The sequence below is a fragment of the Coregonus lavaretus genome, assembly GCF_964263955.1.
Source record: "Coregonus lavaretus genome assembly, chromosome: 36".
Lineage (NCBI taxonomy): Eukaryota > Metazoa > Chordata > Actinopteri > Salmoniformes > Salmonidae > Coregonus > Coregonus lavaretus.
Genome location: NC_140023.1, coordinates 13,853,545 through 13,879,075, shown reverse-complemented (window position 1 = coordinate 13,879,075; position 25,531 = coordinate 13,853,545). Strand labels below are relative to the sequence as shown.

At 44.5% G+C, this 25,531-nt stretch overlaps 1 protein-coding gene across 1 annotated transcript in view; it reads left to right on the top strand.

Moving 5' to 3' along the window:
* Positions 1-25,531, top strand: part of ccdc85a (coiled-coil domain containing 85A) — a gene marked incomplete at both ends in the record, with an annotated part of 47,062 nt that overhangs the window by 932 nt on the left and 20,599 nt on the right. The window contains one exon of the mRNA XM_084153045.1: positions 139-1,195. Within this exon, the coding sequence (XP_084009171.1) occupies positions 139-1,195 (1,057 nt within the window). The remainder of the gene's footprint in view (positions 1-138; positions 1,196-25,531) is intronic.

The following is a 25,531-nucleotide window of genomic DNA, read 5'->3' as shown; positions in this document are numbered from 1 at the left end:
AATTGCGTGCTCAACATTTGTTATCACAATGCACAATTGCGTGCTCAACATTATCACAATTCCCATATGATAAATGATATATCACCTCCTCTGTGCTTGCTCCTGTGTGTGTGTGTGTGTGTGTGTGTGTGTATCCAGGATGTGAACCAGAAGCTGCAGGAGGATAACCAAGAGCTGCGGGACCTGTGCTGTTTCCTTGATGATGACCGTCAGAAGGGCAAGCGTGTATCTCGGGAGTGGCAGCGTCTGGGACGCTACAGCGCCGGCCTCATGAGGAAAGAGGTGTCCCTTTACCTGCACAAACTCAAGGAGCTGGAGCAGCGCCAGGGAGAGATGATCAGAGAGAACCTGGAGCTCAAGGAGCTGTGTATCCTACTGGACGAGGAGAGGGGAGGAGGAGGGGGAGGGGGAGGAGCAGTGCATGGTGCAGGGTGCAGAAGTTCCATCGACAGCCAGAGTAGTCTGTCTCAAACTGGGGGGGCTACAACGTGTCTGCTCCGAGACGTGGGGGATGGGAGCAGCACCTCCAGCGCAGGGAGCACAGACAGCCCCGACAACCCCCACCACAAGCCCCCTCACCAGGGCTCCAGGCTGGGCTCCAACCCTGGCTCCAAACATGACAAACCAGAGGGCCCAGGCCCCGAGTCTACAGGCCGTCGCCACAGCTCCACCCCAGACTACCACACCTTCCCCCAGGCCTGCAGGCCCCGCGGGGGGTCCCTCACCAGCCCTGACCCCAGGGGCCTCCGGGGGCCCTGCAGCCCAGAGAAACACGGCAAATCCCCTACTAGACTGGAGGCCGAGGCTCACTCCAAACCCAGCAGTGCTGACATGCTGGCCCAGAAACAGCTCTTGGGGGCTGGGCAAGGGCTAGGGCCAAACCAGGGTCCGGGTCAGTCAAGTCCAGACCTCTCACAGAGACACAGGGGTAATACGGTCGTGGTTGGGACTGGATGTGGGAGCCCTGAGGCCAAACAGGCACTGCCGGGGACACCAGAGCACCTGAGGAAGGGTCGGGTGATAGTGGGGAGTCCTGAAGTGTTACGACACCAGAACCACCACCACAGCCCCAGTTCAGAGCACGGGAAGGGGAGGTACGGCAGCAGCCCCCCAGCAGCTAGGGAGGGGGGACAGAGGAGGACCACTGGAGACGAGTTGTCCCCTCACCACCGCAGCATCTACAATGGCATGAACGGTGCGTTTTTATTCAGAATAGTAATAATGTTTTATTTGATTATTTATCAGGGAAAATACTGTATGTAGCTGAGATGGTTCAGGGAACTATGTCTGTGTGATGAGTCTGAGACATTAACCCTGTCTGAGACATATAGTAAACACTTGTGCAAATGCCTAGGCTTTAGCTGAGTGGGCTAACATGGTCTTTAGGTGTGCAGGCAATATGGGTTAGCACACCCTGTAGCCCTCCAGGACCACTGTATATGACTAGAACAACCATATAGGCAGATGTAACACAATTGACTGTGTAATGTGTTTAGCATTGGGCTATGGCAGGTTCAGTTACTGTGGTATCACCTATGTGGTTCAGCAGCAGTTATGGTGTTAGCCAAGCAGCAGTGATGTCACCGCTCTGTGGGATTCTCTCTCTGTGGGTCACATGGGGTTGTGGTGGTGGTGGTGTTTGTGTGTGTGGATGGATGGTGGAGGGCATATGATGTAACACTCCCCAGGGTGTCTGAAGTCAACACAGGTAACACAGCTGTGTGCGTTCAGGGCCGTGATTCAGGCAACACACACACACGCATACCCACACACACAGCCTGAAGGTGTGTTACTCAGCACAGCAGGGTCCTGTCTTCTTAGTTCATTATTATTATTAGCAGCAGCATCTTTTAGTTATTTTTACCCGCAGTTCCAAGGGCATGTGTTTGTGTGTGTGTCTAAGAGTTCAGGGAGTTATTTTGCCGCACAGTGTGTCCTGGATAAACACGGAAAGGGAGTGAGTCTATCAGTAAGGGTCTCCACATAGTTAAATACAAGGCTTTCATTTAACAGTTAAAGAACATTAAATCAAACTGATTTTCATAATAACCTAGACAAATGGTTCTCTTTTGATAGTAAATGCCTTTCATACCTAAAAAGATTTCTAGGAATCCATTTCAGTGACTGTATTGACTGAGGGACAGCTGAGTATGTATTCATAGATGCTCTGTCCCTTAGTAAGTATGCATGTATTAGGGATACATTTCGTGAGTATGTTTTTCCATTTAAGAATGTATGTGCACATGTTTATATGTGTGTGTGTGTGTCAGAGAGAGAGAGAGAGTGAGTGTGTGCGTGTGTGCCTATGTGTGTGTGTGTGTGTGTGTGTGTGTGTGTCTGCAGCCTTGAGATCTAAAGACTAGTGTAGAGTGCTGAGTGGATTCTCTGTGTAAGGCCATGGGAATGAGTCCTGGAGGTGAGCAGTTAGCCTGACGTGTCGCTCATCACCACAATACTACACGCTCATTTACACACTAGTCTACTCAGTAGGAAAAACACTCTAGATACATAATGTAGACTGGGGGGATTCTGTTTTTGGGTGATGTAGTTGCTACCTTGTCTAAAGAAGTACTATTTAAGATCCAGTATTGATGAGAGGATTGATTATTTGATGAGAAGATTGATTATTGGAGGCATGTTGAAAGGGGATGACATAGTAATTGAGAAGTGGGCCAGTGGTACTGTGCACAGAGTTTATTATAAGGCTTTAGAACACACATCACTGTGAGAACAGGGTGTATAGTACAGTATGATCAAATCATACACAGATTTGCAGATGTTATCGCAGGTGCAGAGAAATGCTTGTATTTCTAGCTCCAACAGTGCAGTAATACCTAGCAATAATAAAATCAAATAAACAATACACACCTAGTCCAGAAAAAAAATTATAAACACATTAAGAAATATCAGAATGAGCAATGTCAGAGACCGGAATATAAATATATATACATACAGTGCATTCGGAAAGTATTCAGAGCCCTTGACTTTTTCCACGTTACGTTGCAGCCTTATTCTAAAATGGATGAAATTGTTTTGTTTTCTCTCGTCAATCTACACACAATACCCCATAATGACAAAGCAAAAACAGTTTCTTAGACATTTTTGCAAATGTATTAAGAATAGAAAACGGAAATATACATTTACAAAAGTATTCAGACCCTTTACTCATTACTTTGTTGAAGCACCTTTGGCAGCGATTACAGCCTTGAGTCCTCTTGGGTATGATGCTACAAGCTTGGCACACCTGTATTTGGGGAGTTTCTCAAATTCTTCTCTGTAGATCCTCTCAAGCTCTGTCAGGTTGGATGGGAAGTTTCGCTGCACAGCTATTTTCAGGTCTCTCCAGAGATGTTCGATCGGGTTCAAGTCTCAAGGACATTCAGAGACTTGTCCCAAAGCCACTCCTGCGTTGTCTTGGCTGTGTGCTTAGGCTCGTTGTCCTGTTGGAAGGTGAACCTTCGCTCCAGTCTTAGGTCCTGAGCACTCTGTAGCAGGTTTTCATCAAGGATCTCTTTATACTTTGCTCCGTTCATCTTTCCCTCGATCCTGACTAGTCTCCCAGTCCCTGCCGCTGAAAAACATCCCCACAGCATGATGCTGCCACCGCCATGCTTCACCGTAGGGATGGTCCCAGGTTTCCTCCAGATGTGACGCTTGGCAGTCAGGCCAAAGAGTTCAATCTTGGTTTCATCAGACCAGAGAATCATGTTTCACATGGTCTGAGAGTCTTTAGGTGCCTTTTGGAAACTTGGCTCATCGTGCTCTAGCGACTCCTTGTGGTGGGCCAGGTGCCTGCAGGCTGACTTCAGTCGTCAGTTGAATGCTGTTTCCTCTGACACATTGGTGCGGCTGGCTTCCGGATTAAGGTGGCAGGTGTTAAGGAGTGTGGTTTGGCGGGTCATGTTTCGGAGGACACATGACTCGACCTTCACCTCTTCCGAGCCTGTTGGGGAGTTGCAGCGATGAGACAAGATCACAATAAAAAATAATATTTCAGTTTTACCGGTCAGAAAACGTATGGCTTCATTCCCAGAACCAATGGGTAACCAAACACGTACATTCCCACAGTCTCTTCGATTCCTCCTCTCTCTCTTTTTCTGTTAATTCCTTTGCCTCATTCTTTCTCTCAGCCTCTCCCTCTCTCTGCTCCCTCCCTCCCTGCTGTTGAAGCTGAGTTTATTGGGAAATGAATGTCTCCGTCTGGTTCTCACTCACCCCTCTGACACCATGAGCTAACGAGGGGAGAACATTCTACAGCACTGCTCTCCCTCCCCCTTCTCTCTCTATCACCCTACGCCTTCTCGTTCTCCCCCTCTGCCTTCCACTCTTTCTGTCTCCATCCCTCTGTTAATGTTGCAGAACCAATTAGACTAACACATACTGTGGTCTGGTCTGTTGGTCTGAGGGTTATAGGCACATAGAGGCACCAGTTATCCAGTTAACCCTTTCACTTTTGGTGCTGGTGTTGTGTGTCCGCCTGTGCCCTCTCGGTTTCTGTGCCAAGTCTATCTTTTTCTGTATCTGCTTGTGCCTTACTGGTGTTTTGCCATTGTACGTGTCTGTGACAATCCTGTTCCCTATGTCTGTGAGCAGTGTGTGTGCCTTGTGTTGTGCTCTATCAAATTGAACTCGATTTTACTGGCATGACTGTAAATATTTTACCTGCAGTAAATAACATGGTTAATCACAGAGTAATAGAGGGTTAGACAAATGTATTAAAGTGTCACTCCACAATGATACAATAATTGACAATACAAAATACAGATTTTTTTTTAAACACGTTGTGGACCACTCAAATAGAGTTTTGAGACACAAAAACACTAGCATAGTCCTTTGGCGTCGTCTCTAATACATCACATCATCTATACATTATTGGTATCAGTTATTATACATTGGGTAATCTATACAAGTGTATGCATAAAAAAAACAAAGTACAGTAGATAAAAGGACATTTAGGCACTTATAAAGTAATGCACAATCAGCAATTAATGAATGCTTTATCACATTTTTCAAAACCTGGTAACATGCTCCCTGTCTCAATGGTTTCCATGGGCTCTAGCCTAACCCTGTCTGTGTGCCTGTTCTCTCTCTGGTCTCCCTCTGTCCTGCCTGCTCTTCTCCTTTGAACCTGCATCTAAGTTCAGCAATGTAATGTGTCTTCCAAAGAACCAACTGTACATGTACATCAGTGGAGGCTGGTTTGAGGAGCTATGGGAGGATGGGCTGATTGTAATGGCTGGAATGGAATTCATGGAACGCAGTCAAACATGTGTTTTCCATATGTTTGATGTCTTTGATAACGTTCCATTTATTCCATTGCAGCCATAACAATGAGCCCGTTCTCCTATAGCTCCTCCCACCAGCCTCCTCTGACGTACATTCAGCATGGCAGTATGCTACCGGAAGGTGTACAAAACATAATAATTATAGCCTAGGCGTAATCATAGAATCACATATAGAATCCCTATGAATTTAATAGGATCTCTGTGGGCCTAGTAAAGATTTGTCATATAGCTTTTAACATGCATTACCTTTTAATGTAGCATAAACACAACCAGTCATGATGTTTTCATCTGATTGTCAAACAATCTCTTCGAAAAAGCACTCCTCTAGGCTACCTATGCACGTTCGTCCACTCACAAAATATTTCAGCATCCAAACAGTGCACTGTGCACCCACAATTTGATGAATGGAAAGAAGACATATTTTAGAAAACACCTAAACTTGTATTATGATTACATTCTGCGATTGTCATTAGGCCTACACTTGTAGCCTGATGTCCGCGCGCTTCTCGGTATCAGCTACTCATCTCCGCCTTGGCAAAATGTAAGTGTTCTCGTCAAACCACAACTCAATTTGGAGCGTATACCACCGGGTTTCTAGTCAATTAGAAAAAAAATTATGAGGCCGACATGCGGTAATGTTAAATAATGGTGTCATAATACATCGTTTTCTTGGCATTTTGTGTTAATTATTGTGATAGGCTCACGTTTTACCGGTATGGCATACCCCCACTATCTATTTTGCCGGAACGCCGGAACGCCGGCCTACTTTCACCCCTGGGTAAATCTTCATTATAACACATAGCTTTGCCGACAAGAATGGGCACCTTAACAAACTATGGTCATTAACACTATGGTTCTGCTGTGTGAAGGCCTAGTGTGTTCAATAATTGAGAAGGCCAGCCTTGTGGTAATCAGTAAACATTTCAGAATGGTAAGAGTTTCCATCAGCCAGTTTGTAATGCATTGTAGATGCTTTATGGACATCAGATGGCCCTGTGCAGGTCAGACAATCACTTTGTTTCCTTCAGAGAGGGTGGTGAGGTAACCAGCTCCACACAAACCTCGCTGGGACTGCTTCTAGGGGGCTTCAACCTTTATCCTAGTGAAAAAATGTATAGCGGTGTCATGGATGTGTGTGTTTGTGTTTACGTGTGTGTGTGTGTGTGTAACTGCACAGTGCATACCTCCTGACAGGGTCCCCTTGAAACTGCCCTCTACCCTAACACACATGCATGCACGTAGGCACACACACACACACACACACACACACACACACACACACACACACACACACACACACACACACACACACACACACACACACACACACACACACACACACACACACACACACACACACACACACACACACCTTCCCTGGGGGCAACCAATCCAGTGCTAGGGTGCTCATCTGAGAGGACATGGGCTGTGACCTGGACTACCTTGAATAAGCACCTTCCAAACACAACATCATAATAAGTGTCTCTTCTTTGTCCCCTTCGATTAGCATCATGGCTCTTGCTTGTCATCCACTGTTAGTATTGCACCATAACGTTCTTATTTATTCACTATGTAGAGTCTGGGTATAGTTTTCTTGGTGCTTGATTTTGTTATGTCCTATCCTTAGAGGTGTTAACCTTGGACTAATGACACAAAAAAACACAATTGATCTCAAAGAAAACAATGCAATATTAGATTTATCTCGGGGACATGATGCACTGCATTTGATTTCCATTTAGTTTGACGACATACAACAATACATATCGACACACAGGTGTAATATGGGCACAATTGTATTGTTAGGTCAATGTAACAACAACATCAATATATCGATACAAGTCAATGTTCTGCTTCAGCGCTAGAGAAGCACTATATACTGTATGTGTTTGTCTTTTGAGAGCACTTAATATTCTCTGGGCTTTGGTGGAGGGATCAGCCAGTCAGTCAGTGAGGCCTGGTGTCATTTGCTGTGTAAATAAGGCATCATTCTCCCTGTAGTGTGCCCAGGGTTGCCAGGCATTAGCATTGGAGATGTGATACCCAACAGGCCCTGCTGAATGTTCAGGCTGCTTCATGCTACATAGGTTTTCCCTTCTGTATCCTTTAGTGATGGGGGGAAAAAATCGATACAGTTAGCCTATATATCACGATATTATTTTGGACTAAATTATATATCGATACTTTGACTCCAAGTATTTTATTTTGCTGGGTAGCATTAGCTAGTTGGCAGTACCTGCTCTATAGATATCCATCTTCTTTTTAAATATTGAGCCAAAATGTTTTCAGTACTTTTATTTCCATGACTGATCAAAACTCATTTTCTCATGCTCTCTCTTGTCTCTCTGCACAGACAGACAGTATAGTGAGCAATATGTTTGGTACATCAAATCGGAATAAAATTGTAATATTTAATCGCAATACATATAGAATCTTGAGAATCTCGAAAGCCCTGCTCTGGTCTGTCCTGTTCTGTTTGGTTTACGATGTTTATATTGCAGTATGAACCTCATTTAATTTGGAGGGCTTTTGATTTGCTCTCTGGGTTTCAATGAGTGTTGGGGGGAGGGGGGTGGGGGTGTAGAAGGTTCAACATCGTCTGCTTTAGCGACAAGCTGGAATTTAATTTATCCTCTCTTGAGATGGTGTTACTGATGAGGGAAAGAGGGAGCTGGCAGGGATCCTCTAAAGTCTTGTTCACACTGCAGGCCTTCATTCTCAAATCAGTTTTGTTCTTCTAATCCGTTTTGGAGTACTGACTGTCCAAACAGCAAGTTACAAGTGACCAAATTGGATTTGTGTGTGTGTTCAGACAGCAGTCTTTTGCTGACACATGCACAGTGGTGTAGGCTGATTGGTGAGTAGTACTGCTGGACATAGAGAAACTAACAGAGAAAACTGAGCAAGGGAACACAGGGAAGTGAGGGCATAAATACACAGGAAAACAGGTAGACATAGGTGACACCAATAGGATACTGATTAGTCCAGACTGTGAGTGAGGAGGTGCCTAAGGTAGTCGGAAGATGACACCACCCTCCTGTAACAAGCTACCACATGTCCTTGTCAAACTGTCAACAGATTAGCTAGCAAGCAACAAGATATGCCAAATAACAGTCTAAAAACCAGTCTAAAAACCATTCAGACACAAGTCGCATGGCCAGGAATCAGATTTGTATCTGACTTCAAACCACAAATGAAGGTGGTTTGAAATGTGGCTCGAAATATCCTATTCCATGTGCTTTTTGGCTGTTCAGACTGCAAGAAAAATAACAGATTCGAATCGGTATGCAAAAAAATTGGATTTGAGTCACTTCAAACTGCCAATGTAAACAAGGCTATAGTCTTTCACTTTCTCTCTTCTTTATTCATTCCCTCCCTCTCTCTCTCTCTCTCTCTCTCTCTCTCTCTCTCTCTCTCTCTCTCTGTCTCTCTCTCTCTCTCTCTGTCTCTCAATTCAATTTCAATTTAAGGCCTTTATTGGCATGGGAAACACATGTTAACAAAGCAAGTGAAGTAGATAGTAAACAAAAGTGAAATAAACAATAAAAATGATCTCTCTCTCTCTCTCTCTCTCGCTCCCTGTCTCTGGCTCCCTCTCTCTTTCACTGTCTCTCTACCCACCTGCTGGTATAAGAGGAATTCCAGTTCTCTGAATAATCAGTCGGCTACACTGAGCAGTACTTAGGGCCATGTTCTCTGTGCTTCCTCCTTCACTTATTAACACCCTGACCAGTGACTCCAAATACCTTGGGATTTTAATAAAGTTGGTCCAATGCAATGCATACAAGGCTATTAGTAGTTGTCCAATAAGGATGAACATGTCTAATATCACAGTAGGGAGTTGTCAGTGTGACAGGTCTATTATGGCTCATTTGTAAAGGCCAATTGTTGTTGTTATCAGACTTGCATTCATATTCAATCTATAATTGGGACTAGGGAGTGTTAAAAAGCATGGGCTGAATCCCCCCATAATGCGTTGCCAGGACAACCCTTTTTTTGTGGTGAAATTCTGAAGAAATGAACTTTCACACACCTGAGTCTATTCAGAACTGAGTCTCTTTTCATTCACAGGCGTGTGTTTTATGCCTCAACTGTAAAATATTGTTGCCTAAAATTGGCATGACATGTGCTATGAGTTTAAAGGCCCAGTGCAGTCCAAAACGTGATTTTCCTGTGCTTTATATATAATTTATATACAGTACCAGTCAAAAGTTCGGACACACCTACTCATTCAAGGGTTTTTCTTTATTTTGACTATTTTCAACATTGTAGAATAATAGTGAAGACCCTCCTCCATGCTTTACCATGGGAACTACACATGCGGAGATCATCCTTTCACCCACACTGCGTCTCACAAAGACACTGCGGTTGGAACCAAAAATCTCAAATTTGGACTACAGACCAAAGGACACATTTCCACCGGTCTAATGTCCATTGCTTGTGTTTCTTGGACCAAGCAGGTCTCTTCTTCTTATTGGTGTCCTTTAGTAGTGGTTTCTTTTCAACAATTCGACCATGAAGGCCTGATTCACACAGTCCCCTCTGAACAGTTGATGTTGAGATGTGTCTGTGACTTGAACTCTGTCAAGCATTTATTTGGGCTGCAATTTCTGAGGCTGGTTACTCTAATGAACTCTGGGTCTTCCATTCCTGTGCCGGTCCTCATGAGAGTGTCACGCCCTGGCTCTGGGGACACTGTTATGTTGAGCCAGGGTGTGTAGATCTATATGTTGTATTTCTGTGTTGGCCAGAGTGGTTCCCAATCAGAGGCAACGAGTGTCAGCTGTGGCTGGTTGTCTCTGATTGGGAGCCATATTTATAGAGGCTGTTTTCCCACAATAGTTGTGGGATCTTGTTTCTAGTTGGTTTGTGTTAGACCGTGAACTGTCACGTTATCGTTTGTTTATTTTGTCGTATAATCGCTAAATAAAGAGTATGTTTGCCTGCAACGCTGCGCCTTGGTCCTCATCTGTTCCCGACGATCGTGACAGAAGATCCCACCAGAACTGGACCAAGCAGCGGGTCCAGGAGCCATCACCAGGGAAATCCCTAGCGGATATCCAGCGCCTCCTCGACTGGGTCAAGCCGGGTGAGGAAGAGAGGGGCTTGACATGGAGGCAGAAGGGCGAAAGGCTGGCGAGAAGTATGGAGACCTGGTCCACTGGTAGGAGTGAAGCCCATAACATTTTTAGGGGGGGGCTAACGCCGTGGACGACGGGGCAGCAGGAGACCGCGACAGAGTGGCCCAGCGGGTTGGCAGAGGAGGCCGCCAGGTTACGGGGGCCACTGGTCGAAGAGGGGAAGGAAGGTGTAGAGGTACGGCGAGAGGGACTGGGGTGTGTTACCAGTCCGGTCCGGCCCGTTCCAGATACCTGCGTAGGGCCAGTGGTGTGTGTCCCCAGTACGGCCCGGCCCGCTCCTGCTCCCCGCACCAAGCCTATGGTGCGCGTCGCCAGCCCGGCCCGGCCTGCTCCTGCACCCCGCACCAAGCCAATGGTGCGCGTCGCCAGCCCGGCCCGTCCTGCTCCCCGCACCAAGCCTATGGTGCGCGTCGCCAGCCCGGCCTGTCCCTGCTCCCCGCACCAGGCCAATGGTGCGAGTCTCCAGCCCGGTCCGGCCCGCTCCTGCTCCCCGCACCAGGCCAATGGTGCGCGTCGTCAGTCCGGCACGGCCCGTGCCTGTTGCCCACACCAAGCCAATGGTGCGCGTCGCCAGCCCGGTCCGGCCCGCTCCTGCTCCCCACACCAAGCCAGTGGTGTACGTCGTCAGTCCGGCACGGCCCGTGCCTGTTCCCCACACCAAGCCAATGGTGCGCGTCGCCAGCCCGGTCCGGCACGCTCCTGCTCCCCACACCAAGCCAGTGGTGTGCGTCGTCAGTCCGGCACGTCCCGTGCCTGTTCCACCGGTGCCTGGTCCGGCACCGGTCAGATGCTTCACGCCGGAGCTAGAGCAATCCGCTCCACCAGTGGGCAGTCCAGCTCCGGCCAGCGGGGCCAGACCGGACCAGGGGTACTTTGGGGAGTTGGAGAGGGAGGGGGGATCAGGCCCGGAGCCGGATCCGCCGCCTAGGCGGAGTGCCCACCCGGTCCCTCCCCTGTGGTATTTGGTTGACGCGGTCGGAGTCCGCGCCTTTAGGGGGGGGTACTGTCACGCCCTGGCTCTGGGGACACTGTTATGTTGAGCCAGGGTGTGTAGATCTATATGTTGTATTTCTGTGTTGGCCAGAGTGGTTCCCAATCAGAGGCAACGAGTGTCAGCTGTGGCTGGTTGTCTCTGATTGGGAGCCATATTTATAGAGGCTGTTTTCCCACAATAGTTGTGGGATCTTGTTTCTAGTTGGTTTGTGTTAGACCGTGAACTGTCACGTTATCGTTTGTTTATTTTGTCTTATAATCGCTAAATAAAGAGTATGTTTGCCTGCAACGCTGCGCCTTGGTCCTCATCTGTTCCCGACGATCGTGACAGAGAGACAGTTTCATCATAGCGCTTGATGGTTTTTGTGACGGCACTTGAAGAAACTTTCAAAGTTCTTAACATTTTCCATATTGACTGACCTTCATGTCTTGAAGTAATGATGGACTGTCGTTTCTCTTTGCTTATTTGAGATGCACCAACCCCCCACCTTGTCACAACACAATTGATTGGCTCAAACACATTAAGAAGGAAATAAATTCTACAAATTAACTTTTAAGAAGGCACACCTGTTTATTGAATCGCATTCTAGGTGACTACCTCATGAAGCTGGTTGAGAGAATGCCAAGAGTGCGCAAAGCTGTCATCAAGGCAAAGGGTGGCTATTGGAAGAATCTCAAATATAAAATATATTTTGATTTGTTTAACACTTTCTTGGTTACTACATGATTCCATATGTGTTATTTCATAGTTTTGATGTCTTCACTATGATTCTACAATGTAGAAAAACCCTTGAATGAGTAGGTGTGTCCAAACTTTTGACTGTTACTGTATATATACCGGAACCATGTCGTCCAAAAAGTTATACTTTTGAATCATCTGTCCATAGAACGTTCTTCCAAGATTCTTGATGATCATCCAGGTGCTTTTTGGCAAACTTGAGTCAACTTTTTGGACGAGATGGGTCCCATTATGCCTGGCGAAAACCAAACACTGCATTCCACAGTAAGAACATCATACCAAAGGTCAAGCATGGCGGTGGTGGTGTGACGGCACCTCCTTACCTTCAGGCTCTGATCAGTCCCTACACCCAAACGAGGGCATTGCGTTCTTCCACCTCTGGCCTGCTGGTCCCCGTACCTCTGCGGAAGCACAGTTCCCGCTCAGCCCAGTCAAAACTGTTCGCTGCCCTGGCACCCCAATGGTGGAACAAGCTCCCTCACGACGCCAGGACAGCGGAGTCACTGACCACCTTCCGGAGACACTTGAAACCCTACCTCTTTAAGGAATACCTGTGATAATATAAAAGTAATCCTTCTACCCCCCCCTACCCCTACCCCACCCCCACAAAAGAAAAGAAAAAATTGGGATGCTTTGCTGCCTCAGGACCTGGATGACTTGCCTTAATAGAAGGAACCATGAATTCTGCTCTGTATCAGAGAATTCTACAAGAGAATGTCAGACCATCCGTCTGTGAGCTGAAGCTGAAGCGCAGCTGGGTCATGCAGCAAGACAATGATCCAAAACACACAATCATGTCTACATGAAAATTGCTAAAAAGCAACAAATTGGAAGTTTTGGAATGGCCAAGTCAAAGTCCAGACCTAATCCCAATTGAGATGTTGTGGCAGGACTTGAAACGAGCAGTTCATGCTTGAAATCCCACACGTCACTGAGTTAAAGCAGTTCTGCATGGAAGAGTGGGCCAAAATTCCTCCACAGCGACGTGAGAGACTGATCAACAACTACAGGAAGCATTTGGTTGGAGTCATTGCAGCTAAAGGTGGCACAACCAGTTATTGAGTGTAAGGGGGCAATTACTTTTTCACACAGGGGAATTGGGTGTTGCATAACTTTGTTTATGAAATAAATGAAATAAATATGGAATTGTTGTGTTATTTGTTCACTTATGTTCCATTTATCTAATATTAGGTTTTGGTTGAAGATCTGATAACATTCAGTATCACAAATATGCAAAAGTAGAGAAAATTAGAAAGGGGGCAAATACTTTTTCATAGACATTCGAGTCATTTAGCAGACGCTCTTATCCAGAGCGACTTACAGTTAGTGCATACATTATTTTTTATACTGGCCCCCCGTGGGAATGGAACCCACAACCCTGGTGTTGCAAACGCCATGCTCTACCAACTGAGTTACATCCCTGCCGGCCATTCCCTCCCCTACCCTGGGCCAATTGTGCGCCTCCCCATGGGTCTCCCAGTCGCGGCCAGCTACGACAGAGCCTGGATTTGAACCAGGATCTCTAGTTGCACAGCTAGCACTGCGATGCAGTGCCTTGGACCACTGCGCCACTCGGGAGGACGAGTTAAAAAATAGGTGTAGCGACTGCAGATTGACCCTTTAAAAGTAAAGAACAGTGATTTTCAAAACCTGCAACAAATTACTAGGTACTTTCCTGCTCCCTGCATCACTACAAATCTCATAGTGTTTGAAAATCACAGTTTTTAAAATGTTTTTACTTTTGATGACATCATGAAATTGCACTTAAATTTGTATATTTTATATTTTAATATTTCTAACTTCAAAACATAGAAATGTTCACATACAGTGCCTTCAGAAAGTATTTACACCCTTTTACTTTTTCCACATTTTGTTGTGTTACAGTTTGAATTTAAAATTGATTACATTTAGATTTTGTGTCACTGTCCTACACACAATACACCATAATGTCAAAGTGGAATTATGTTTTTAGACATTCTTACAAATTAATTTAAATGAAAAGCTGAAATGTCTTCAGTCAATAAGTATTCAACCCCTTTGTTATGGCAAGCCTAAATAAGTTCAGGAGTAAAAATGTGCTTAACAAGCCACATAATAGTTGCATGGACTCACTCTCTGTGCAATAATAGTGTTCCACATGATTTTTGAATGACTACCTCATCTCTGTACCACACAAATACTATTTTCTGTAAGGTCCCTCAGTCGAGCAGTGAATTTCAGGAACAGATTCAACTACAAAGACCATGGAGGTTTTCCAATACCTCGCAAAGAAAGGCATATATTGTTAGATGGGTAAAAAAAAAAGCATACAATGAATATCCCTTTCAGCATGGTAAAATTATTAATTACACTTTGGATACTTATCAATACACCCAGTCACTACAAAGATACATGCGTCCTTCCTAACTCAGTTGCCGGAGAGGAAGGAAACAGCTCAGGGATTTCATCATGAGGCCAATGGTGACTTTAAAACAGTTACACAGTTGAATGGCTGTGATAGGAGAAAACTGAGGATGTATCAACAACATTGTAGTTACTCCACAACACTAACCTAATTGACAGAGTGAAAAGAAGGAAGCCTGTAGAGAATAAAAACATTCCAAAATATGCATCCTGTTTGCAACAAGGCACTAAAGTAATACTGTAAAAAATGAGGCAAAGAAATTAACTTAATGTCCTGAATACAAAGTGTTATGTTTGTGGCAAATCCAATACAACACATTACTTACTCGCATACATTACATACTCACAAACGTACATTACTCACTGAGTTCCACTCTCCATATTTTCAAGCATAGTGGTGGCTGCCTCATGTAATGGGTATGCTTGTAATCATTAAGGACTGGGGAGTTTTTCAGGATAAAAAATAAAAGGAATGGAGCTAAGCACAGGCAAAATCCTAGAGGAAAACCTGGTTCAGTCTGCTTTCCACCAGACACTGGGAGATTAATTCACCTTTCAGCAGGACAATAACCTAAAACAAAAAGCCAAATCTACACTGGAGTTGCTTACCAAGAAGATAGTGAATGTTCCGACTTATAGTTTTGACTTCAATCGACTTGAAAATCTATGGCAAGACCTGAAAATGGTTGTCTAGCAATGATCAACAATCAACTTAACAGAGCTTGAAGAATTTAAAAAATAATAATGTGCAAATATTGTACAATCCAGGTGTGCAAAGCTCTAAGAGACGTACCCAGAAGCTGTAATCACTGCCAATGGTGATTCAACGTATTGAGATATTTCTGTATTTCAATTTGTCATTATGGGGTATTGTGTGTAGATGGGTGAGAGAGAAAAAATCGATTTAATCCATTTTTAATTCAGACTGTAACACAACAAAATGTGTAATAAGTCAAGGGGTAGGAATACTTTCGGAAGCCACTGTATGCAGACACTGGTATGTGCTGCGCATGTCGGCTCAATCAGAAATGACCAAAATGTCAAGCACGCTATATTGAATCCCGCCCCAAGTACAGTTGAAGTCGGAAGTTTACAAACACTTAGGTTGGAGTCATTAAAACTCGTTTTTCAACCACTCCACACATTTCTTGTTAACAAACTATAGTTTTGGCAAGTCGGTTAGGACATCTACATTGTGCATGACACATGGAAGTAATTTTTCCAACAATTGTTATAGTCAGATTATTTCACTTATAATTCACTGTATCACAATTCCAGAGGGTCAGATGTTTACATACACTAAGTTGGCTCAAGTCTGGCTCATCCTTGAGAGCAGTTTCCAAATGCCTGAAGGTACCAAGTTCATCTGTACAAACAATAGTACGCAAGTATAAACACCATGGGACCACGCAGCGTCATACCGCTCAGGAAGGAGACATGTTCTGTCTCCTAGAGATGGTGCGAAAAGTGCAAATCAAACCCAGAACAACAGCAAAGGACCTTGTGAAGATGCTGGAGGAAACAGGTACAAAAGTATATATATCCACAGTAAAACAAGTCCTATATCGACATAACCTGAAAGGCCACTCAGCAAGGAAGGAGCCACTGCTCCAAAACCGCCATAAAAAAGCCAGACTACGGTTTGCAACTGCACATGGGGACAAAGATCATACTTTTTGGAGAAATGTCCTCTGGTCTGATGAAACAAAAATAGAACTGTTTGGCCATAATGACCATCGTTATGTTTGGAGGAAAAAGGGGAACGCTTGCAAGCCAAAGAACACCATCGCAACCATGAAGCACGGGGGTGGCAGCATCATGCTGTGGGGGTACTTTGCTGCAGGAGGGACTGGTGCACTTCACAAAATAGATGGCATCTTGAGGAAGGAAAATGATGTGGAAATATTGAAGCAACATCTCAAGACATCAGTCAGGAAGTTAAAGCTTGGTCGCAAATGGGTCTTCCAAATGGACAATGACCCCAAGCATACTTCCAAAGTTGTGGAAAAATGGCTTAAGGACAACAAAGTCAAGGTATTGGAGTGGCCATCACAAAGCTCTGACCTCAATCCTATACAAAATTTGTGGGCAGAACTGAAAAAGCGTGTGCGAGCAAGGAGGCCTACAAACCTGACTCAGTTACACCAGCTCTGTCAGGAGGAATGGGCCAAAATTCACCCAATTTATTGTGGGAAGCTTGTGGAAGGCACATTTGACCCAAGTTCAACAATTTAAAGACAATGCTACCAAATACTAATTGAGTGTATGTAAACTTCTGACCCACTGGGAATGTGATGAAAGAAATAAAAGCTGAAATAAATAATTCTCTACTATTATTCTGACATTTCACATTCTTAAAATAAAGTGGTGATCCTAACTGACCTAAGACAGGGAATTTTTACTAGGATTAAATGTCAGGAATTGTGAAAAAATGATTTTAAATGTATTTGGCTAAGGTGTATGTAAACTTCCGAATTCAACTGTATGTGTTGTAGCTCTCAACAGACATTATTAATCTTATAGATCTGTCGGTCTGTCAGAAATAGTGCATGACTATCTGTCACGTACTCATCTCATGCTATATTAGTTGTCTACTGCGCTCTAATTACCCAGCACCAGCAGAGACTATTATATTCTTGTTTAATGTTAATGTTTGTGTGTGTGTGTGCGTGTACGTGTGTGTGTGTGTGTGTGTGTGCGTACGTGTGTGTGTTGGTGTCTGTCTGTGTGTGCATATGTGTGCGTGTGTGTGTTACATGCATTAATCATAGGTTTAATTTATGCTGTCAGGCCTTAAATAGCACCATTTAGCGCCTTAATTATGATTATGTTTTGTAGATGATGATAGTATGGATGGAAAAGAGATGAATGATTTGATGTGTAGAAGTCAGTGTGTGTGTCGTTAAGACCAGAACACTGACATGTTTGGCGTCAGGTGTCGCGTGAGCAGCAACAGATGGTGCCCCATTCGCTTGAGCGAGAAAGTGTGTGTGTCTGTGTGTGTGTCTGTCACAGAGAACATGATTATGAACATGTGTGTGTGTATACATGCTTTAAAGTGCCGTAAGTGAAAGCACTGCAGTTTGGCTGGGTCTCAGCTGGCCTAGCTCGCATTATTGTTCATAGGCAGAAAGAAGTGGTTGCTCGACTGAACAGAAGGCAACTTTTTTGTTTCTGATGAGAGGGCACACATCGCTCTCATGTCTCTGCTCCTAGACTGTACAGACTTAGAAGGAAAGGAAGTAGTAGAATCGTTAGGCAGCTAAATAACATATGCACTGTGGATATTTAGCACATGCTTTAAGAAGTTAATATAATACCAGAAGTAAGGCAGTCACATAGTGAATATGGAGCAAATCTGCCGGTGGAGATGCAGAGTAGGATGGAGAGATGGAGGTATTGAGGGAGGGAGGGACTTCCTGTAAACCAGCAGAATGGGAGAATCCAATGTCCCATTTCCCAGACTCACACGACCCATCATGTTGGCCTAGCCACGAAAATCCGTTCAAACAGTGAGAGAGGGAGAGAGTGTGTGTTGTGTGTATTGTGTGCGTGCGGGTGTGCATATGGGTGTGAGGGAGTGGAGCATCATAAGAATATGGACATTAGCAATAGCCTCTTCACTATCACCAGTACACATGGCAACCATCCAACTGTGGTCGCTCACTGTGAGTGAATGAGTGCGTGACGCACATTGAGGGTATAACGAAGGCTGAGCTGTTGTATTTGAAGGAGCTTTACTCTTTGTGGGGTATGCCCCGCCCCCACACTCCTCTTTTGAGAAGTTGTTCAACTAGACAAAAGACACAGCTGCAGGAGCCTGGCGAAGCAAAGACAGAACCTTGAGAAATTGGCGCAAACCTCATCCGTCCTTGAAATGTTTGAATCCCAATCCTGGTAAATGCAGAGTGTATACTTTTTGCGCTAGTACTGTATTCCAATCTGGATATGGGTGTCCCTTACAGAAGTCTGAATTAGTCTCATGATAATAGCATTGGTTGGCGGTGTGTCACCTGACCTCATGACATTCTAACGGGTCAGCAGAGAAGCTCCTGAGCAGACCTTCAACAGAACAGATGACATCGCTTCTCCACTCTGTCAGTAAACGGTTAAGCACACCTACCTCTTCTCAGGGCAGTGTGTATGTTTGTGTGTGTTTGCATGTGTGCGAGCAAGAGAGAGAGAGAGATAGAGAGTGAGAAATTGGAGAGAGAATAGAGCAAACAGTGGCTTTCTATTCTCTAGGGTCTCATACAGTGTATGATGCTGGGGCTATTTTTAGACCTGAGATTAGAGCCCGGTTGTAGCTATGAAGAAAGATGCTGAGAAAGAGGATATGATGTCAGCATATGCTCCACATCCTGTTCTCACTGTCAATCAGACTTCCTGTTGTCATGACAGATGTGCTAACTGGGCTGCATTCAATATCACTGATAAGATGTGTCAATATTTTAGAATAGCAATTGTGCCGAACTGAATAAAGGGTTGCACAACACAACAGTATAGTGACAAGGAAGCTGTTTTTGTAATTGATGCATGGTCATCGGCTCCGTCGGTGGCTTGTCAGCTCCGTCGCTGATTGCTAACCCCCTTGGGATTGATTTTTCTTGTAGATGTTCTGAAAAAATGTGTTCATCATTGTCCTACAATATATGCTTAGACTGTTGAAGTACTTGCTGTGCTGGACATAAGGGATGGTGTTTGCTTTGTGGATCATGTTTTGTGTTCTGAGTCTGGAAGGGCATGCCAGGATGCTAGCAGAGTTGGCCCTGGAGCATTATGCAGTGGTATGGAACGGAACAGAGGGACGTTTGGAGATTTGTATTGCATATTTGAATAGTCTAGTTGTCAGGGTGTCAAATGTGCAGCGGTAGGACGGAGTCAGGCGCAGGACACAGAACTGAGTACACAACGTACTTTACTCGGAAAAAACAAACACTAATTTCCACGCAGGGAAAACACACCAGCTCACAAAAGCGTATGACACAACACAACGAACAAACACGCACAAAACCATGTGGGAACCAGAGGGTTAAATAGGGAAATAATCATCATACAATGGAAACCAGGTGTGTACAAACAAGACAAAACAAATGGAAAACAGAAACGTAGATCGGTGGCAGCTAGAAAGCCGGTGACGACGACCGCCGATAGCCGCCCGCACAAGGAGAGGCACCAACTTCGGCGGAAGTCGTGAAACTAGTGTTAGAGTGGAACAATCAAGGCCTTTGAACACTTGTTGGACAATGGATATAGGGAAGGAATGCCTTTTGTGGTGTCTGACGGAGTTGACTGGGTCCAGTTGGGTGCAATTTATGAAGGAAAGGTTTTGATTAGGTTGTTCCTTTGCATGGTGTGATGGCTGATATTTTTGGTTTGTGGAAGGGTATGTTTCGGATGTGGTTAATGTTGAGGAAAATGTTTGTAAAAAAATCAAATATATATATACACTGCTCAAAAAAATAAAGGGAACACTTAAACAACACAATGTAACTCCAAGTCAATCACACTTCTGTGAAATCAAACTGTCCACATAGGAAGCAACACTGATTGACAATAAATTGCACATGCTGTTGTGCTAATGGAATAGACAACAGGTGGAAATTAAAGGCAATTAGCAAGACACCCCCAATAAAGAAGTGGTTCTGCAGGTGGTGACCACAGACCACTTCTCAGTTCCTATGCATCCTGGCTGATGTTTTGGTCACTTTTGAATGCTGGTGGTGCTTTCACTCTAGTGGTAGCATGAGACGGAGTCTACAACCCACACAAGTGGCTCAGGTAGTGCAGCTCATCCAGGATGGCACATCAATGCGAGCTGTAGCAAGAAGGTTTGCTGTGTCTGTCAGCGTAGTGTCCAGAGCATGGAGGCGCTACCAGGAGACAGGCCAGTACATCAGGAGACGTGGAGGAGGCCGTAGGAGGGCAACAACCCAGCAGCAGGACCGCTACCTCCGCCTTTGTGCAAGGAGGAGCAGGAGGAGCACTGCCAGAGCCCTGCAAAATGACCTCCAGCAGGCCACAAATGTGCATGTGTCTGCTCAAACGGTCAGAAACAGACTCCATCAGGGTGGTATGAGGGCCCGACGTCCACAGGTGGGGGTTGTGCTTACAGCCCAACACCGTGCAGGACGTTTGGCATTTGCCAGAGAACACCAAGATTGGCAAATTCGCCACTGGCACCCTGTGCTCTTCACAGATGAAAGCAGATTCACACTGAGCACATGTGACAGACGTGACAGAGTCTGGAGACGCCGTGGAGAACGTTCTGCTGCCTACAACATCCTCCAGCATGACCGGTTTGGCGGTGGGTCAGTCATGGTGTGGGGTGGCATTTCTTTGGGGGGCCCTCCATGTGTTCGCCAGAGGTAGCCTGACTGCCATTAGGTACCGAGATGAGATCCTCAGACCCCTTGTGAGACCATATGCTGGTGCGGTTGGCCCTGGGTTCCTCCTAATGCAAGACAATGCTAGACCTCATATGGCTGGAGTGTGTCAGCAGTTCCTGCAAGAGGAAGGCATTGATGCTATGGACTGGCGGATGGTGGCGGCCCGTTCCCCAGACCTGAATCCAATTGAGCACATCTGGGACATCATGTCTCGCTCCATCCACCAACTCCACGTTGCACCACAGACTGTCCAGGAGTTGGCGGATGCTTTAGTCCAGGTCTGGGAGGAGATCCCTCAGGAGACCATCCGCCACCTCATCAGGAGCATGCCTAGGCGTTGTAGGGAGGTCATACAGGCACGTGGAGGCCACACACACTACTGAGCCTCATTTTGACTTGTTTTAAGGACATTAGATCAAAGTTGGATCAGCCTGTAGTGTGGTTTTCCACTTTAATTTTGAGGGTGACTCCAAATCCAGACCTCCATGGGTTGATACATTTGATTTCCATTGATAATTTTTGTGTGATTTTGTTGTCAGCACATTCAACTATGTAAAGAAAAAAGTATTTAATAAGATTATTTCATTCATTCAGATCTAGGATGTGTTATTTTAGTGTTCCCTTAATTTTTTTGAGCAGTGTATATATATATAATTCATAGACTATGTGTGGTATGTATTTGTATTTATGTGTGAATCTGTTTCTGGTATATGTAGAGCAACAACACTACAACAACACTACTATGTACCATTTGGTATCAATCCTGAATATTTCTCTGTGGTAGCTAAAGTACCAAAAAGTGATTTTTGCCATACTATCTCTTACACAGGCGACTGGTGGTACCTTTATTGGGGAGGACCAGTTCATTGTAATTGCTGGAACGGAATAAATGGAACAGCAAACATGTGGTTTCCATGAGTTTGATACCATTCCATTGACTCCATCCCAGCCATTGTTATGAGCCGTCCTCTTCTCGCCAGCCTTCTGTGATCTCTCAGTACCAGGGCAGGCAATCAGTAGCTAGACCAGGACTGAATACAGTAGAGTGTTCCCCAGTACCCCTGCTGCGTTTCTACAGACACAAGAGAAGAAATAGAACATTGATCTGTTGTGGGTGGATGCCTTAGGTAGGACTAAGGATGAGAGCCTAATTTGCCTCCAGAGAAAACACACACACACAGTGTAAGAGTAGTTTTTAAAGAGTAGTTTAAGCTCCTAATATTGCTGGGTTCCCTGGTGTGCTCCAATCACTTCTATTTACTCCATCTCTAGGCTCCCGGCTGCGAGCGCTAGGAGTTCCCAACAAACAACTACAACAGGGTAGTGTGTGTGGAAGTGTGAGAGAGAAAGTGTGTGTGTATGTGTGCTGCCACTGTTGGGTATCTTTCTCTCTTTTGGTTGCTAGCAGTCAGGAAGTAGGTCAATAAGTTGGTAAACCCACCACAGATATTTGGAAGGAGACTAATTAAGTGTTGACATGGACTGCTGTTGGAGGATGTGTGCGTGTGTGAGTGTATTTGAGCGTGTGTGAGAGTGTATTTGAGTGTGTGTGAGTGTGTATGAGTGTGTGTGAGTGTATGTGAGTGTATGTGAGTGTATGTGAGTGTATGTGAGTGTGTGTGAGTGTTTGTGAGTGTATGTGAGCGTGTGTAAGCGTGTGTATCACCCCGTCCAGTGTATGTGTGTGTGATAGTGATCAGAGGTCCTCTACAGGGGACAGCTCATAAGCTAGGCCAACAGCTGCTTCCCTGGCTTCTAATTTGCATTTCCACTTTGAAGCCTTTTTCCTATTATTTCTGCGGAGGAATATTTTACATATTAATGGCTTACACGTGCAGCTAACCTACCCACATTTATTTTGTATTTAAATTTTATTTCACCTTTATTTAACCAGGTAAGCCAGTTGAGAACAAGTTCTCATTTACAACTGCGACCTGGCCAAGATAAAGCAAAGCAGTGCAATAAAAAACAACAACACAGAGTTACATATGGGGTAAACAAAACATAAAGTCAAAAATACAACAGAAAATATATATACAGTGTGTGCAAATGTAGCAAGTTATGGAGGTAAGGCAATAAATAGGCCATAGTGCAAAATAATTACAATTTAGTATTAACACTGGAATGATAGATGTGCAAGAGATGATGTGCTGTAATTTCAGATGGGCTGTGTACAGGTGCAGTGATTGGTAAGGTGCTCTGACAACTGATGCTTAAAGTTAGTGAGGGAGATAAGAGTCTCCATCTTCAGAGATTTTTGCAGTTCGTTCCAGTCATTGGCAGCAGAGAACTGGAAGGAATGGCGGCCAAAGGAGGTGTTGGCTTTGGGGATGACCAGTGAGATATACCTGCTGGAGCGCATACTACGGATGGGTGTTGCTATGGTGACCAATGAGCTAAGATAAGGCGGGGATTTGCACATACACACTGTCATGAACATATACACGCACACATGCGCATATACATACAGTTGAAGTCGGAAGTTTACATACACCTTAGCCAAATACATTTAAACTCATTTTTTCACAATTCCTGACATTTAATCCTAGTAAAAATTCCCTGTCTTAGGTCAGTTAGGATCACCACTTTATTTTAAGAATGTGAAATGTCAGAATAATAGTAGAGAGAATGAATTCTTTCAGCTTTTATTTCTTTCATCACATTCCCAGTGGGTCAGAAGTTTACATACACTCAATTATTATTTGGTAGCATTGCCTTTAAATTGTTGAACTTGGGTCAAACGTTTCGGGTAGCCTTCCACAAGCTTCCCACAATAAGTTGGGTGAATTTTGGCCCATTCCTCCTGACAGAGCTGGTGTAACTGAGTCAGGTTTGTAGGCCTCCTTGCTCGCACACGCTTTTTCAGTTCTGCCCACACATTTTCTATAGGATTGAGGTCAGAGCTTTGTGATGGCCACTCCAATACCTTGACTTTGTTGTCCTTAAGCCATTGTGCCACAACTTTGGAAGTATGCTTGGGGTCATTGTCCATTTGGAAGACCCATTTGCGACCAAGCTTTAACTTCCTGACTGATGTCTTGAGATGTTGCTTCAATATATCCACATAATGTTCCTTCCTCATGATGCCATCTATTTTGTGAAGTGCACCAGTCCCTCCTGCAGCAAAGCACCCCCACAACATGATGCTGCCACCCCCGTGCTTCAAGGTTAGGATGGTGTTCTTTGGCTTGCAAGCCTTCCCCTTTTTCCTCCAAACATAACGATGGTCATTATGGCCAAACAGTTCTATTTTTGTTTCATCAGACCAGAGGACATTTCTCCAAAAAGTATGATCGGTTTTGAGCAATGGTGTCTTCCTTGCTGAGCGGCCTTTCAGGTTATGTCGATATAGGACTCGTTTTACTGTGGATATAGATACTTTTGTACCTGTTTCCTACAGCATCTTCACAGGGTCCTTTGCTGTTGTTCTGGGATTGATTTGCACTTTTTGCACCAAAGTACGTTCATCTCTAGGAGACAGAACATGTCTCCTTCCTGAGCGGTATGACGGCTGCGTGGTCCCATGGTGTCTATACTTGCGTACTATTGTTTGTACAGATGAACGTGGTACCTTCAGGCGTTTGGATGAACCAGACTTGGGGAGGTCCCCAATTTTTTTTCTGAGGTCTTGGCTGATTTCTTTGGATTTTCCCATGATGTCAAGCAAAGAGGCACTGAGTTTGAAGGTAGGCCTTGAAATACATCCACAGGTACACCTCCAATTGACTCAAATTATGTCAATTAGCCTATCAGAAGCTTCTACATTTTCTGGATTTTCCAAGCTGTTTAAAGGCACAGTCAACTTAGTGTATGTAAACTTGTGACCCACTGGAATTGTGATACAGTGAATTATAAGTGAAATAATCTGTCTGTAAACAATTGTTGGAAAAATTACTTGTGTCATGCACAATGTAGATGTCCTAACCGACTTGCCAAAACTATAGGTTGTTAACAAGAAATGTGTGGAGTGGTTGAAAAACGAGTTTTAATGACTCCAACCTGTATGTAAACTTCCGACTTCAACTGTATATACAGTTCCAGTCAAAAGTTTGGTCACACCTACTCATTCCAGGGTTCTTCCAGGGTTCTTGTATATTTTTACTATTTTCTACATTGTAGAATAATAGTGAAGACATCAAACCTATGAAGTAACCAAAAAAGTGTTAAACAAATCAAAATATATATATTTTTTGAGATTCTTCAAAGCATCCACCGTTTGCATTGATGACAGCTTTGCATACTCTTGGCATTCTCTTAACCAGCTTCATGAGGTAGTGACCTGGAATGCATTTCAATTAACAGGTGTGCCTTGTCAAAAGCTAATTTGTGGAATTTCTTTCCTTCTTAATGCGTTTGAGCCAATCAGATGTGTTTTGACAAGGTAGGGGTGGTAAACAGAAGATAGCCCTATTTGGTAAAAGACCAAGTCCATATTATGGCAAGAACAGTTCAAATAAGCGAAGAGAAACGACAGTCCATCATTACTTCAAGACATGAAGGTCAGTCAATCTGGAAAATTTCAATAACTTTTAAAGTTTCTTCAAGTGCAGTTGCAAAAACCATCAAGCGCTATGATGAAACTGG